Here is a 14,939-nt window from a genome sequence, read left to right on the forward strand (position 1 = left end):
GTTTAATAATGAAAAGGTTACATAAAAGAATGTTTAAAGAGTTGAAGTTAGAGGTGTTCATCTGCCAGTCAGTGGGGGTACCTGCTCTTGCAGCCTCCACGTCATTATGTTGTTGTGCTGCCTGCTCATGTTGCTTTAAGCTCCAGTGCTTGTCTAGTCCCATTGTTTTGTTGGATGTGCTGCCTTGAACTAGTGAACTTGATGTGCTATCGAGGTGTATGTTGTACATGCTTTGCAGTATAATTTTCCGTCCAGCTCAAAGATAACGTATTATTTCGCTACCCAAGATACAAATTTCCTTTTTGTTTTTCATTCAGATTCATCTGGTTCTTCAGTTGAATCAATTTGCACATTCATTTGTTAGTTGAACTTTTCACCCCACCGTCAAGTGGTTGTACCAGAACAGGTTTACAAACATATTCTTTCATACTGCACATTGCTGCAGCACCTCTTTTTACCCTGTGGCTTGAACGCTCCGTTTTAGCTACCGAGTGAATCATCTCACTTCTATTTGATCATGTTGGCAGTTGCACATGCGCAGTACCTAGTTAAGAACTACTAGCCAATCAGAAGCAGAGTAGGGTGGGTCTGTAACCACGGCTTCGGTTCAGCTGGACATGTTCCTGAAACAGCTTCGCAACCTAGGACTGGAACAAGAGTTTCAGAGTGATGAGTTATTAAGGCAGTTCAGGATTTGTGTTTCTGTGGTAAGTTTGGGCTTATTTGCTCCAAAGTATATTAATTGATAAAATGACCAAGTGGCAGCGGCGTGACGTGCCAGAAACAACAGGTTCTGAGATATCTATTCACAGAGCAATGTCTAAGACACAATTTCCACCAAAAAACATGACCACTTTCAGGAGGCTTAGCCTTTCGTAGCCTCTTAATAGCGCCAAGTTCTGCTCATGATACCATGCTGGTTATGGTGAGACTTTAGTCAGCTTGATTATCAAGTGTTATTAATTGGATGAACTTGTTTTGGACAAAAATTATTTTCACACCACAGTGTCACAGCACTCACAGTGAATTTGGCACTTGACAGTGGCTTTTGCAGGCTCCGCATAATGTAAATAACAAAGAACAGTAGACTGGTGTGAAAAGAAGAAAAGAAACTTAACACCCGTTCCATCCTCTCTCCCTCTACTTTCTCTGTCTCCAGGTGTGGAAGTTAGCCGGCCACGGGCTCATGCACTCTTTTAGCACCGAGCATGCCAAGCAGTCCATCTTCCGCAACATCGGTGCAGGCGTCATGCAGGTAGAGACGCGTCCCGGTAACCGCATCTTCACCTGTGGAGCAGACGGCACCCTGAAGATGAGGGTCCTCCCTGACCGCTACAATATCCCCAGCAGCTTGGTCGATATCCTGTAACGCCGAATTCCAGTTTTGAGTGTCCAAAGAGGAAAGAGACAGAAAGATAAAACACAAAAAGCTTACGTAATACTCACTAGGCATTAATAGTATAATTGATGGGGAAGAGTTGGTCAAAAGATCACCATGCTTTTGGCATCTTTCAGAGTGTGCAGTGTTCATGGGTTTACTGGTGATGTAAATCATATACAGAATGAAAAACGGAGCTGCAAATATTTTATTTCTTCAAAGGTTGAAAGCAAAGTTACAAGCAAAAGGTATCATACTTGATTTTAAAGCTAGATTTATTGTAATTTTATTGAAGAATCTCTACTCTTAGAGTGTGTCCATAGGGAAGCTATGCATGTCCTGTTCTCGTTACGCAGTGCAATCACAGGTCTATTGATAGTGCTCTGTAAAAGTGCTCAAGCAAAAATTTTAAAAGTGTGTAACTGTCGTCATTTTGTGCCCACAGCTGAAATCTCTTAGCATCTACTGTATCCAGCACTGTGGTTTGTTATTAAGTCAGTGGTTTCCAGTGTGAATTGAGTTGTTGGAATCTGCATTTTGTTTAAATGGTTTTGCCCCCCCCCCCCCGACCCTTTCTCAGCCCTTATGGAAGAGTTGATGCTCCTATAGTGACAACCCCTGCCCTCACCCTCTGTTTCACTGGCTGCCCATCACTCACTCTGGCCTCTCCAGGTTTGGGCTAGACCCAGCCTGGTTTGGTCCCCAAGTGTGTGGTCACACTGCTGTGTCTGCCATCTGTATGCCTGCCTGCCCACCTGCCCTCAAATGCCTGTTTGTGTGGCGGACTCACTGCTAGAACATTTCTGTTTGAAAGATGATTTGTTTTACTCCTGTGACTGTGATTTCAGTGTTTCCATCTGTCTGGTCCAAAGCTGAACGCCCACCCACCCAGAGCAGAAACACAAAGGTTCACTTCTGGTTTTGCACAAGATATTCTTGAATTTGTTTTTGTTTTTTTATTAACTATACTTTTATTATTTGACTTATTTATATGTTTGTGTGTTTGTTTGGTTGACCATTCCTTTGTAAATCTATTTAATGTATTGCCTTTTTATTTTAGGAATGTAAGGGGTTTTACTGTATCTCCTGGGAGATGTGCAACACAGTCTACTGTATGTAAGTGTGTGTTACCTCGCTAGTTGTTTTTACTGTTTTATCCATAAGGAATAGATATTTGCACTCAAATTCTGGAGACACTAAAAGTTTATTTCAAATAAATACGTTATTGAAGAAGAAACTGTTAAATACAAATGAATGTCTGGCTTTATTTGGCCTAGTAGTAAAAAGTTTAAAATAGTTTTAATATATAAATTATATAAATATATATATATATGAAATACCACAACAGCTTGTACAAACATGAAAGCGTTTCTTTATTTTTGGTTTGTATCATACCAGCTGGATTAGTTGTAACTTTTGTTAAGTGTATGTATGGTATTTATTAAAGAGATTTGTGTTTCTCTCCCTCTTTCTGCCCACTATGTGTACTGTATGTGTTTTACCGATGGTCCTACTGGTGTCTGGTGTGTATGTGTGTGTGCATGTAATAATGCAAAAGAAGCCAATATCATGGGTAGACGCTTATTAGGGCACTTGAGCCTGGAGGTGTGTGAGAGAACAGGTCATTGTCAGAGTTTTACCTTTGTAAAGTGAATAAATTCTTTTTATTTCATCAGGGTGATATGGCACTGTTTTTCTTTCTTTTCTGTCGAGAGGAATAAGTAACCAGGGACCATGCTTCATTACAAATGCAGGTGGACTATCTATACAGAATGTCAGTGGGATAACATATCTATATAAAAAAATACATAAAAGATCATAGTCATGCAAATACGCTAAATAATTAACAACTTACAACAAAGAGTTATAAGTTCAATTTGTATAAATTGTGAACTGTTTGATACGAAATGATATGTTTTCACACCATTAGTAACTCCAAAATCTCTTGTGTACATTGCGGATAGGATATAAATATAGCAGTATTTATTTTTGACAGTATCACAATAATTATGGACCAAAAACTGATTTCCCTCTAGTGAAACTTGTTTTTAGCACGTGACAGCAATGCTCTACCGGTTGATAAAGTTGAGACTGAGGTGTACATCTCTCTTGAAACCCTTAAAATTATTACTATAATATCCAAAGATGGAGTGAATAGTTGGTCAGCAGGCATTTTGCTCACTATGTAGCAGTTATGTCTGCATGTTGTCTGTCATGTTCTGACAGGATGTTTCTCACTCATCAGAGATGAAGTGGACCACGTAGAGCCTGACGTAGCTGTGGTCCCACACATACAGGTGTCTGTCCTTGGGGCTGTAGGAGAGCATTGCCAGCACTCCACCTGGAGACCTCAAGTCAAAAGTCACATTGACTGGCTTTCCCTTCAGCAGGTCGAAAGCAAAGGTGACTCTGGTGTCCTTTGTGTCGGTGACATACAAGACCCCACAGGCGATGAAGGCATTGCCCGCCTTGGTGCGGGGGTAAGTGGTGTTGATGTAGGATGTGACAGAGAAGGTCTTCTGGTCCAGCTGGGCCACCATGATGCTCTCATCTACACTGGAGGCAAAAATCAGCCACAAGCCGTTCTCATCTGTTGCCAGTTTGAAGTATGTCTTGGAGTTGTGGAGCAGGTAGGCGAGGTTGTGGTACAAAGCATTGTCTATAGTGAGAGTGTGAAGCTTCTTGGTATCAAAGTCAAATCTGTAAACAAACAAGCAGTGAGTTGTTAACCGGAGGCATTGGAATAAATGGAAACGATAGCAAAGCATTGCACTGTCTGTTGGTCCTACCTGGCAATGCTGGAAGTACCAGCAATATGATAATAGAACGAACCATTGTGGACCGTGTGTCCGCAGCCTTGGTAAAACTTTCTAACATCCACAATGTCACTGCTGCTGTTCTGGAAGGAGGCAATGCTTTTATACTCCTTCACCACACGACCTGGGGGCATGACGAGCAAAATGTTCACTGCAAACTGCTTTAATAAAACTGTGCAGCTTTTAGATCCTATAGTCTAACATGCCTGTAGGAGATTTGACACACAGAGCCTTGACCTGGATTTGAAAGACAAAGTTTAATATCACTTCTATCAGTATCCATGCAGATGGTCCTCTGTAACCAACCTACCAGAAAAGTGTTCTGCCACCCATATTCGCTCATCATTTAGCTGAGCGGTGTCTTTCATCCATGTGCCAAATGTGCTCTCCATCTTTGTCACATTCCTGGGGTTGATCAGAGACTTAATCAGGCACTCTGAGGGGAAACAAAATAACAACAAGCTTAGATGCTCTCTACCACATAGCATGTACTGAGCATGTAGACTAACTTCTCTGAAAACCCACCGTTCTTCTTAGCTGGCCTGTCATGTAGTTTCACAGCCTTCTTTACAGACGACTTTTCATCATTTGAAATTGCGTGTAAGGGCCCTGTTAGAAACAAGTTCATCTTACATTATTCACCCTGATCAGGTGTGTAGCCCTACTTGACTAAACAATCTCACCACAAGGTCCAGGTAGTAGCTGTTCTGGCGCTTTCGATCATGTCACACGATCATCCTCAGCGGATCTTCTCCCCATCTGCTGAATGAAGATTGTTTGATATGATCGAGAGCACCAGCTATCAGCTGATGAGATTGTTTTGACAGCTACTGTTTCCAAGGTTAAGAATGACCTTTCAATCTCAACTGTTTGATAAAGGTCAAAAAAGGGCTCTTACTCAGGGTCTGAGCAGCCTGAAGGTTGGCTCGGTGGTGCCTTATTCTGGGAGGCCCCTGAGGGCCTGGAGGTCCAGGAGGACCCATAAGGCCAGGAGGTCCTGGAGGACCAGGAGGACCAGGAGGACCTGCACAAGAAGAGAGGACAACATCTAAACTCTCTGGGTGTAAAAGTAGATTATTGTGAGGATGTTCCAGATCTGAAAGAAATGTTTGCAATTGTTTACATCCAACATTATTTTCATTTAAAGTTAGGGATGAAAAACGGTTCAAGTGACACCAAGTCATGGGTTTTAAAGCTCTACTTGCCCTCAATAATGACGTCATTGGATGGTTGTCCGTTCTCTCCAGGCGGACCAGGCTCTCCTCGCTCTCCTTTTTCACCTGGTTCTCCTGTCTCACCTGGCAGCCCTGAGGAGGACATTATGCAAAATGGCTCTAAGACTGCATTCATGTCCTCAATACACTTTGCCCTATTGTTAAAATTGTTATGAATTATTCCATTGACTTGCTCGGGTGAATCACGCCATCCACTGTGGAGGAGAACAGAGCGAAGTGGGAGAATATTTCTAGTTCATTTAGCCAAAGCCCATATTAGCTGAGAATGTGGTTAGAAAGACAGCTGTTTCAAGCTCTTCAGTCATTTATATGTTACAAGTAGAATCCACTGTGAAAAAAATCTGATGTCATTATGATACATGGATATATCAGGAAACCGGGTGTGCTGGTATGTTTTGAGTTTTTATCTTTGTGTGCTTTTTGGTGTTTTAACCCCCAGGTTACACTCAACCCTGTGACTTGTACATTGTACCCGTAGTTCTTCACTAAAATGTCCAGCATTGCCCGAGGTTTAAATAAAAACGGATGGTGAGTAAAAACAGAATATGCTCACTATTTCCTTACCTTTTTTCCCTCTTTTCCCATCAGCCCCGGGCAGTCCATTCAGTCCTGGGATGCCATCAGTCCCATTGTGGCCGGGCATACCGTCCACACCAGGCAAACCTGCAGTAACACAAAGAAATCTTCACCACAGGCTGAATGGAAAACACATTTCAGCAAATATATGGGTCACTAAGTCACAAAGGAGACACAGTACAGCTAGATTTTAAATTTGGATCCAGAATTAAGAGTTCACTTGCCAGGAGGTCCTGGGGGTCCTGCAACAGAAGGTTTGAAGATGTTGGTGAATAAAATTTGATATTATGGACATGAGTAGGTAGTTTGAAGTATGTGAGTGAGACATACCGGCTATACAGACTCCCTTGGTGCTGTTGCAAATGTCTATCAATAATTTGATCTGCAGAGTAAAAATATATGCATTTAATTTTTAGCAACATGGTCAGATTAACCAACTACAGGGCCCTGAAGCAAAAATGAGCTATGATGCCCCCATTGACCCCTCCCGTTTCAGCAGTGATGGAAGAAGCATTAAGATCCTTTACTTAAGTAAAAGTAGCAATAATACTACTATAAAAATACACCATTACAAATAAAACCTAAAATGTTACGTAAGTATTATCAGCAAAATATATTTAAAGTATCAAAAGTAAAAGGACTCTTGCAGCAGCAATGTCTATAGCTGTGTTTTTATAATATAGGATTTTTATTTCTGATACTAAACATTTAAGAAACATGTTATTGCTGTAGCTAATCAAACTAAACTTAAATGCTATTAGGCAATTTATAAACATTAATATTTATAAATATTTATTGATTTTGATCATGTTTTGTGTGTAGAATCTTGATCTACAAAGTAACTTATAGCTGTCAAATGTGAAGTAAAACATTCAATATTTTCCTCTGATTTTGTGGAGTAGAAGCATAAAATAGCACAAAATAGAAATACTCAAGTACATACAAGTATCTAAAAAATTTACTTGTGCCAAGAGATTACATAATAATGCTGGTTGAAGGCCCCTATTATTTCAGTTTGTACTGTGCTAGTGGAGCATTAGGCATCACTAAGCAAATTTACAATTAATCAAATTACCATAAACTGGAACTGAAACCTTGATGCCCCTGATGGTCACAGGCCCCAGGACCAGTGCACATTTTAAACAGTTGGTGTTCCAACATTAGTCAGGAATGACTGAATAATGTTTTCACATTTATAAATCTATTTGCCTGCATTCCCTCACTCTTTCTATCTCATCTACAATCCACCAGCAGGTATCTCATCTCACCGGACCATGGAGTAAGTCATCATCATCATCATGTCATCCTGCATGTGTGCCTTGTGGTAACTCTGGCTGTGTCGGTGCTTGTGCTTCAGCTTCATCTTCTTCTCTGTTTCCTCTCCCACCTCCTGGCTGACCTCGTGGTGAAGCTCCTGCTGCAGCTCCTTCTCCAGCTCTTCACTTCGCTTATTTCTGGAGTATTGGTACTGGTGTTGCGGGTGTTCCGCTATGCTTGCCCGCATCCCCGCCGCTCCTCTTGGCACCTCTTGGAGGAACTCCACCACCGAGCTCTGCTCCACCTCAGTCAGCCTTGTCCCTGTCTGCTCTAGCCAGGCACGTTGCTGATTCTGCTGGACCAAGAGCACCAGAAGGCCCACAGAGTTCATCAACGCCACAAGACATGTCCCATACAGCACCATCCGCTGAGGGAGAGTCATGCTGGGGGTTGGGATCCACATGGTTACCACCTCACCTCCTGTTTTCTGAGGATCACCCACCAACTTCAGCATTCACAGGGGGGATACAATTCCAGCACAGCAGTGAACAGACAAAGAAAAGATGAAAGTCAAACAGTGCAGATGTAGTCCAAGATGCTCCTACCGAAAATCAAATCAAACCAAGTTGAACTACTCCAACAGGAAGGAAGTCCTTTGCTTAAATTCAAGGTCCAAATTATTTGAAAGCTCCAAATGGAGTCCAGTCAGCTTCAGTGTCTGTGCTCCACCGGGGTGGTCTATCTGAAGGCTGACTGGTAAATACAGTGCTTTTTGTGTTGTTCTCCAAGTGGAGAATGGGGTTGTGTGTACGTGTGTGAGTGTGTACATGCAAACGCAAACCAGTAATGTAGGAGTGGGCATTACACAATCTTCTGGGCTTGTCTGGGAAGAAACCCCCGCCTGTTCAGTCACCTGATTTATATTCAGCATAACCCATTCTACTGCACTGCCGTGGGCAGACAGACACACATACACACAAACACACACACACGCACACAGAAGGATATGCACATTTGTATGATGTACGCATGAAAGCACTCACATACATAACAAATGAAAGCATGAATTCACCAGACAAATTTGACTGGTCATTGATGGTTACGTACGTGTTTATTATTATTCTCCCCATCTGCTATTATTATTATTATAACAGAACCAATCACATCACATCAAAATGCATTAACATCATTATAGTTTCCACTGAGTTGGTTTATGCCCTCTCTCCTCTCTTCCCCAACTCCTGTATCCTCCCTTCACTACTCCCCCTAGGCGCTGGTCCTTGTCACATCCTCATAGTTTCCATCCACCAACTGCAGTAATGACCCATTTCCACTGCTTTGATTTGGGCCAGAAAAGGGACATTTTATTAGACAAATGACAGTTTAGCAGAAATAAAATTCCAGGCATTTCAAGCCTTCTTCACTGTTAAAGGAAGTTAGTACTGTCTCTTTTTTTGACTTGTGTATTTTCTATAATTGCCCATTAACTGCTTCAGTTGCAATACAGTTAATTCCTCTTTGGTGATGTGGAGTTGTGTTTTATTCCTGTAGCTGCCCTACACACACACAAGAGGTAGAGAGAGAGAGAGTAGACATGGAACATTGATGTTAGATTCAGGTCCTGAGTTCTGTTGACCGGACTGTAGTTTGGGCTCCTGCCTGGGGCTGTAGGTCACTGACAGACAGTTATTGGACAGCCTGAATTGCTCCAGCAGATGTGTAGATGCACACAGTCTTGAGGGCACTGAGATGGTTCCTTTGTTGTCTCACATTCACTCATTCAAAAGGCAGAGGAAAGCAACCATTTCTTACATAGATATCTGATTCAAATTTCTCTATGGATTCGATTTTGAACACTGTAATGTTTGCAAAGCTGCTAAATGATTCAGATAAAGCGAGGATTCATTACATCAACATGAACCATGTGGTGTAAATATGTCGACATGCCCACAAAAATCTTCTCCACCTCTTGATTCTTATTGATCTTTTCTGGTTCTGTTTCCTTCTTCCTGTGTGCAGCTGCTGGGAAAGCAGCCTTATCTCTCTTCCTACCACAGGACTGAGAGGTCCATGTCCGTCTTTGCTGCTCCAGGCCAAGGACAGCCAGATGACATGACGTGTTTTCCTACAAACTTTATCCTCCCACCCACCTAATCTCTTTGAGACTTGGGGTCTTTTTTTTCTTCTTTACACTGTTATCTAAGTAGTTTCACAAGTTCAAAATGTACTATTATTTGAATGCCACAATTCAGCAAAGCCATAGAATAAAATATCAGAATAGATTACATTAAATCAGTAAAATGGCACACAATGGAAAATCAATAAAGAAGTCAATAAAAAGATTTTAAAAATGCATTTATTTGATGTCTAAAACCGCCTGAATTTTAATTGAACAAAATGAGAAACTCAGATTTTCAAGTTAAGTATGTTATGTAAGGAAAGTCTATTATCTAAGTGTAGAGATGGAACAATGAAGCCACACTCTCTTTGGCACATGACTCCCAATGTTTTGTGAGAGAGTTGTTCATCTTCTAGCTGTTATCATATCTTTTTGCCAACTTTTTAGTGCTCCTTTAAATCTGACTTGTGGGATCAATTCCTCAGGTTTGTTGTTACACAGTGTATGGTCATTAAATTTTGCTGCATGTCATACCCCTCTGACTTGTTATCATAAGTTAACAAGTTTCTGTTTTACAACATTTACTAAGGAACATCTAATCATACTCTTCAACCACAGTGGTCAGATACATGTACATGTGGAACTTCCCCTCTGTACAAGCAGGGTGATAATGTAAAAGTGAAGGTAAAAAAGGGCGTTAGACATCATACATGTAAGTACTTTTCTCCATCTTTTCATTAGTCGCGTTTGTTCAAATCTGAACAACTCCCCACTTATGTGGTGGAGACAAAGATGTGGTTGACCACAACACAGAGCCCAGAGACAAGGTTACATTAACTTCTGTTTTTGGAAGAAACAGGGCAGTTGTCTCCGCTTAATCATGCAGAACAATCTAGGTCTAAGCCATCGTACAGGGCATCGTTATCAAGGCCAGGCCTCAAAACACAGTCGGCCAATTGAACAGTGCACATTCTTGGACTCGAAAGTGGGCGGTGAGTGAATTCACTGAGTCCTTTATACGGAACGAGCAAATGGAACAAACAGCATTGGCTTTGTCACAAACTGCTAAATAATAAAATTAAAGAAAATAAAAGAAAGACACAGAAGTTGCGTCTGCAGAAATATTAAAGTTTGATGAAACAAAAAATAACCAAAAAACAATAATAGTACATAGTGGTGTCAGTGCCAAGACAGAGGTTAAAAATACTGAGGTCAAAGGTTTGAGCAGAGACCTGAAACATTTTCCTAAAGTACTATTAATTTAGATGTTTCATTGTTTTTCATTAATACAACAGTTTCACAAAACAAGAGTTCTCATCGTTTCACCCTGTTTTCAATTCTGGTGAGGAAAATTGTTGCATCGGTGTACAGTTTATATTAATTTATGTATTTCTTAATTTTCCTAGGCTAGAATAAAAAAGAAAATTCTCTAACATTTAATGATCTTGGGTGTAGAAAATATGGTATCTGCCTTTAAAACCCCCATTATGTATAACTTTTTTTAAATAGAAAATCAACTGCGTTTGAGGTCTCTGATTCCTCCCCAAAATATGGTAGCTACAGCCCTGAGTCAGTGAGGCACAAGAGCTGCTACAGAGCTTAGAACTACAGAACGCATAGTCATCTCCTAATAATAGTCAGTGTATGTGATTTTGTTTTCCTAACTTCATGTTTAAAGCTGCCCACTGCTCTGCCTCTCCACCTACTGGTAGTCTGATGGAGTAATCATAAATACTGTCAATTCTAAACAGTCCCTCCAAATAAGAGATTGTAATGAGAGCATAAGTATAGTATATACTATTTTTTAAAACTGTGAACATTTTTAAATGTATTATTTAACTATAGCTTTACCTTGTTTTTCTTTCTTTTATAGAAAAAAAAATCTGAGAAAACTGATGTGTAAATGTTTAATTTTGTAAGAAAGATAAAGCTGTAATAATAATAATAATTATAATTCTTTTGATGTTCAAAGGAAGAGCAAAACTTGCTTCTCATCACCAAAATGTCAAATACAATGTTTGAAAGAAGCTTTTGCCAACATAGGAATGCACCACATGCAACTACTGAACTAAATCCTGTACGCTCAAGGGCACAGGCACAAATCCAACCCGTCAAGGTTACGAGTGTAATGTTTACCATTTTCCTGCTCTGTTGTGGCTTTTGCATTACCCTGACCTGGCTCGTAACCAGCACAGACAACATATAAAGAGAAAGCCCACGATTGTTGAGGCAACTTTCATCACTCAGTGCAGTCGCTGGGTTTGTGCATTCGTGTGTAGGTTGTATTAAATCTGCCTTCTCATGGATCTGATTTCTGCTTGTGAATGGGCGATGACTCCTGTAGGTTTGGATGCCATGGCGGCAAACCTCGTATCCATGTCCCTGAATGCCACTGCAGTGGGATCAACGGGCATCTCTGTGGCAACCAGAACCCTAATACTGCTTTTCTGTCTGCTGCTGGTTGCCTGGAGCCACACAGACAAAAAAAGTGTACCAGGTAGGTGACATATCTGGTTTGACACTTTAACAGTTTCTTTCCTTGTGCTGGTGCAGTTTATGTTACTATTTTAACCTCATCGCTGAATTAGCTATAAGCTGATATACATTTATTGCCATTTACCACGACAGGTCCTTCTTTCTGTCTGGGTTTGGGGCCACTTCTGTCATATGTAAGATTCCTCTGGACTGGTATAGGCACAGCCAGCAACTACTACAACAAGAAGTATGGAGACATTGTCAGAGTTTGGATCAAAGGAGAGGAGACCCTTATACTCAGCAGGTTGGTTATGTCTGTTAATGCTGATGAAAAAAGAAATGGTCAATCCAATTGTAAATTGATTATTTGTAGTTTCATTTATATATATTTTTTTTAACATAAGGGCATCAGCGGTGCACCATGTACTGAAGAATGGACATTATACGTCACGTTTTGGGAGCAAGCAGGGACTCAGCTGCATCGGGATGAATGAGCGAGGCATCATATTTAACAATAACGTAAATCTCTGGAAAAAGATACGCACCTATTTTACCAAAGGTAATATTTTAGCCTTTAATCAGCCTTGCAGACTTTCAGATTGATCCAATTATTCAGTGATTTCAGATTCTAAATATGTGACTAACATTAATCACTAAAACCTTCATCTTCTGTGTCAGCCCTGACAGGTCCGAGCTTGCAGCAGACAGTGGAGGTTTGCGTCTCCTCCACACAGACTCACTTAGACGGCTTGGACAGTTTGGATCAAGTGGATGTCCTCAGTTTGCTGCGCTGCACTGTGGTCGACATCTCCAACAGACTCTTCCTGGGTGTACCTGTGAGTGGTGAGTAGGCATGCATACATTTCTTACTTAATTTGAGTCATCATCCAAGTTGTAAAATAATCTTGGGTCAGTTAAGAAACAGTGAATTTATCTTACTCACTACCATGTTATGTTCTTGATACCCTGTGTCCAGAGAAAGAACTTCTGCTGAAGATTCAGAAGTATTTTGACACATGGCAGACGGTGCTGATCAAACCAGATATTTACTTCAAGTTTGATTGGATTCACCAGAAACACAAGACAGCAGCGTGAGTCACTCTACCACTTTATCATTCATATTATCATGTTTTTCATGCATAAACCTATCTTTAGGTGTTGTGACTGGGAACTTTTTTTATAATCAAGTGTGATATATTTGTTATCTCACAGCCAGGAGCTGCAAGATGCTATAGAGAGCCTTGTAGTACAGAAGAGGCGAGAGGTGGAGCAGGCAGATACACTGGACAACATCAACTTCACCGCAGAGCTCATATTTGCAGAGGTCAGTCTGGGAATTTTTTTTTTCATTCTTCAAGCCTTTCAGCACTTCCTCCAACCCATATGTCAGAAATGAAATATAACTTTAACTTTTTTAACTTTTTCTGTGTGTGTGTGTGTGTGTGTTCAGAACCATGGAGAACTGTCTGCAGAGAATGTGAGGCAGTGTGTGCTGGAGATGGTGATCGCAGCACCAGACACTCTGTCCATCAGCCTCTTCTTCATGCTGCTGCTCCTCAAACAAAATCCAGATGTGGAGCTGAAGCTGCTACAGGAGATAGACACTGTTGTAGGTAAGGAGCTTGGAGCATGATGTGTAAAACAAAATACTGTGCAAGTAAGCAAAACAAAAGTTTGTCATACACTCAGTTGCCAGTTTATTATGTATAGTACACCTAGCTAAAAGCAATGCAGTCCAATACAACAGTACTGCAATAAATTCTACTCACGAAGGTTGTATTGTTCAGTTTTTGTTGAAGCTGTTTTAGAGACATATAACAGTATGATATGTCATTGCCATTGTCTCGCTATAGGTGAGAGAAAGCTTCAGAACGGGGATGTTCAGAAGTTGCAGCTGCTGGAGAGCTTCATCAATGAATGCTTGCGCTTCCACCCTGTGGTGGACTTCACCATGCGTCGAGCCCTGTCTGATGACATTATAGATGGCTACAGGGTACCGAAGGGCACAAATATCATTCTGAACACCGGCCACATGCACCGGACAGAGTTTTTCCTCAAACCCAATGAATTCAGTTTGGAAAACTTTCAAAAAAATGTAAGTAGATGTATATTTCTTGCTCAGTTGTCCTATCTGCAATCTATCTGAGACTCAAAATAAAATATAATTTAGCCAAATTTAGAACAATGGTTTGAAATGGGCGGGGCTTGGTGTAAAAGATGATTTGAAACCATGTTTCCATCAGGTTCAACTGTGCCATCTGTCCTCTGCCCCTCCCCACTGTCCTTATTTAGGCCCCGCGTCGTTACTTCCAGCCGTTCGGCTCTGGCCCTCGTGCCTGTGTTGGTAAGCACATCGCCATGATGATGATGAAATCCATCCTGGTGACACTGCTCTCCCAGTTCTCTGTTTGCCCCCATAAGGGCTTGACCCTGGATTGCCTCCCACAGACCAACAACCTCTCCCAGCAGCCTGTAGAGCATCAGCAGGAGGCCGAACATCTCAGCATGAGATTTTTACCCAGGCAGAGAGGTAGCTGGCAAACGCTCTGAGACTCTGACCTATATTGTTTTCTTCATTTGTATTGATACATTTATGCAGAATATATACATATACTACATTATCTCCAATACTTTGTTTATATTATCTTATAACTGTACAAAGCCCACTTTTGTATTTTGGTATGTATTAGCATTGTATTTCTACTTGAACTATTATGCATTATGTGAAATGTAAGTTTAGAAATACTGAAGTAAATTATTGTCCTAATATTATGTGTTGTTGTCTTCCTTTTTGCACATTTTCTCATTGTTTTCTGAATGTAATCACGCATATTTAGAATACAAAAAATATGAACCAGCACACACCCTAAACTGAAATTATTTCAACTGTTTATTATTTTACTTCCTGTCTCTTTTTAAAAACATTGATATTTGAAGTCTTGTTTGAGTTGTCTGCTATTTTCTGTTAGCTGCATTTAGTCTATGGTCTAAATGTGCTATATTAACTAATTTTATTTTATCTAAAAAAGACATTTATGAAAAAATAATTTAATTTCTTAAAAATCAAGCATAAAAACTCCAAC

The 14,939-nt window shown here is 40.6% G+C and overlaps 3 protein-coding genes across 9 annotated transcripts in view; 2 read left to right on the forward strand and 1 right to left on the reverse strand.

Annotated features, from left to right (window-relative positions):
* dmxl2 (Dmx-like 2) overlaps window positions 1-3,057 on the forward strand; it is a 47,382-nt gene extending 44,325 nt beyond the window's left edge. For all 7 annotated transcript variants that reach the window (XM_038700827.1, XM_038700830.1, XM_038700831.1 and 4 more), the window contains one exon: window positions 1,160-3,057. In XM_038700827.1, the coding sequence (XP_038556755.1) occupies window positions 1,160-1,369 (210 nt within the window). In that variant the 3' untranslated portion in view covers window positions 1,370-3,057. The remainder of the gene's footprint in view (window positions 1-1,159) is intronic.
* Window positions 3,013-7,999, reverse strand: gldn (gliomedin). Its single transcript, XM_038700834.1, is given in 10 exon segments — window positions 3,013-4,078; window positions 4,168-4,318; window positions 4,505-4,630; window positions 4,720-4,803; window positions 5,093-5,218; window positions 5,400-5,501; window positions 5,994-6,092; window positions 6,230-6,247; window positions 6,336-6,387; window positions 7,258-7,999. Coding segments are annotated over 10 exon segments (1,743 nt in total). The 5' UTR covers window positions 7,777-7,999; the 3' UTR covers window positions 3,013-3,612.
* A 3,638-nt stretch (window positions 8,000-11,637) lies between these two features.
* Window positions 11,638-14,606, forward strand: LOC119890709 (aromatase). The gene is made up of 9 exons (XM_038702087.1): window positions 11,638-11,878; window positions 12,010-12,160; window positions 12,261-12,415; window positions 12,535-12,699; window positions 12,833-12,947; window positions 13,069-13,180; window positions 13,307-13,469; window positions 13,710-13,951; window positions 14,149-14,606. The coding sequence occupies exons 1-9, from the start codon at window positions 11,683-11,685 to the stop codon at window positions 14,404-14,406; spliced, it is 1,557 nt and encodes a 518-aa protein (XP_038558015.1). The 5' UTR covers window positions 11,638-11,682; the 3' UTR covers window positions 14,407-14,606.
* The last annotated feature ends 333 nt before the right edge of the window (window positions 14,607-14,939 follow it).

Source organism: Micropterus salmoides, unplaced genomic scaffold, assembly GCF_014851395.1.
Source record: "Micropterus salmoides isolate LMB-PRFRI ecotype aquatic unplaced genomic scaffold, ASM1485139v1 Ms_hic_scaffold_6, whole genome shotgun sequence".
Classification (NCBI taxonomy): Eukaryota; Metazoa; Chordata; class Actinopteri; order Centrarchiformes; family Centrarchidae; genus Micropterus; species Micropterus salmoides.

Coding starts and splice junctions, on each gene's coding strand:
- LOC119890709 (XM_038702087.1), top strand. CDS start 11,683: ATGGATCTGATTTCTGCTTGTGAATGGGCGATGACTCCTGTAGGTTTG. Junction 12,948..13,068: donor CAGAAACACAAGACAGCAGC/GTGAGTCACTCT, acceptor GTTATCTCACAG/CCAGGAGCTGCAAGATGCTA. Junction 13,181..13,306: donor CAGAGCTCATATTTGCAGAG/GTCAGTCTGGGA, acceptor GTGTGTGTTCAG/AACCATGGAGAACTGTCTGC.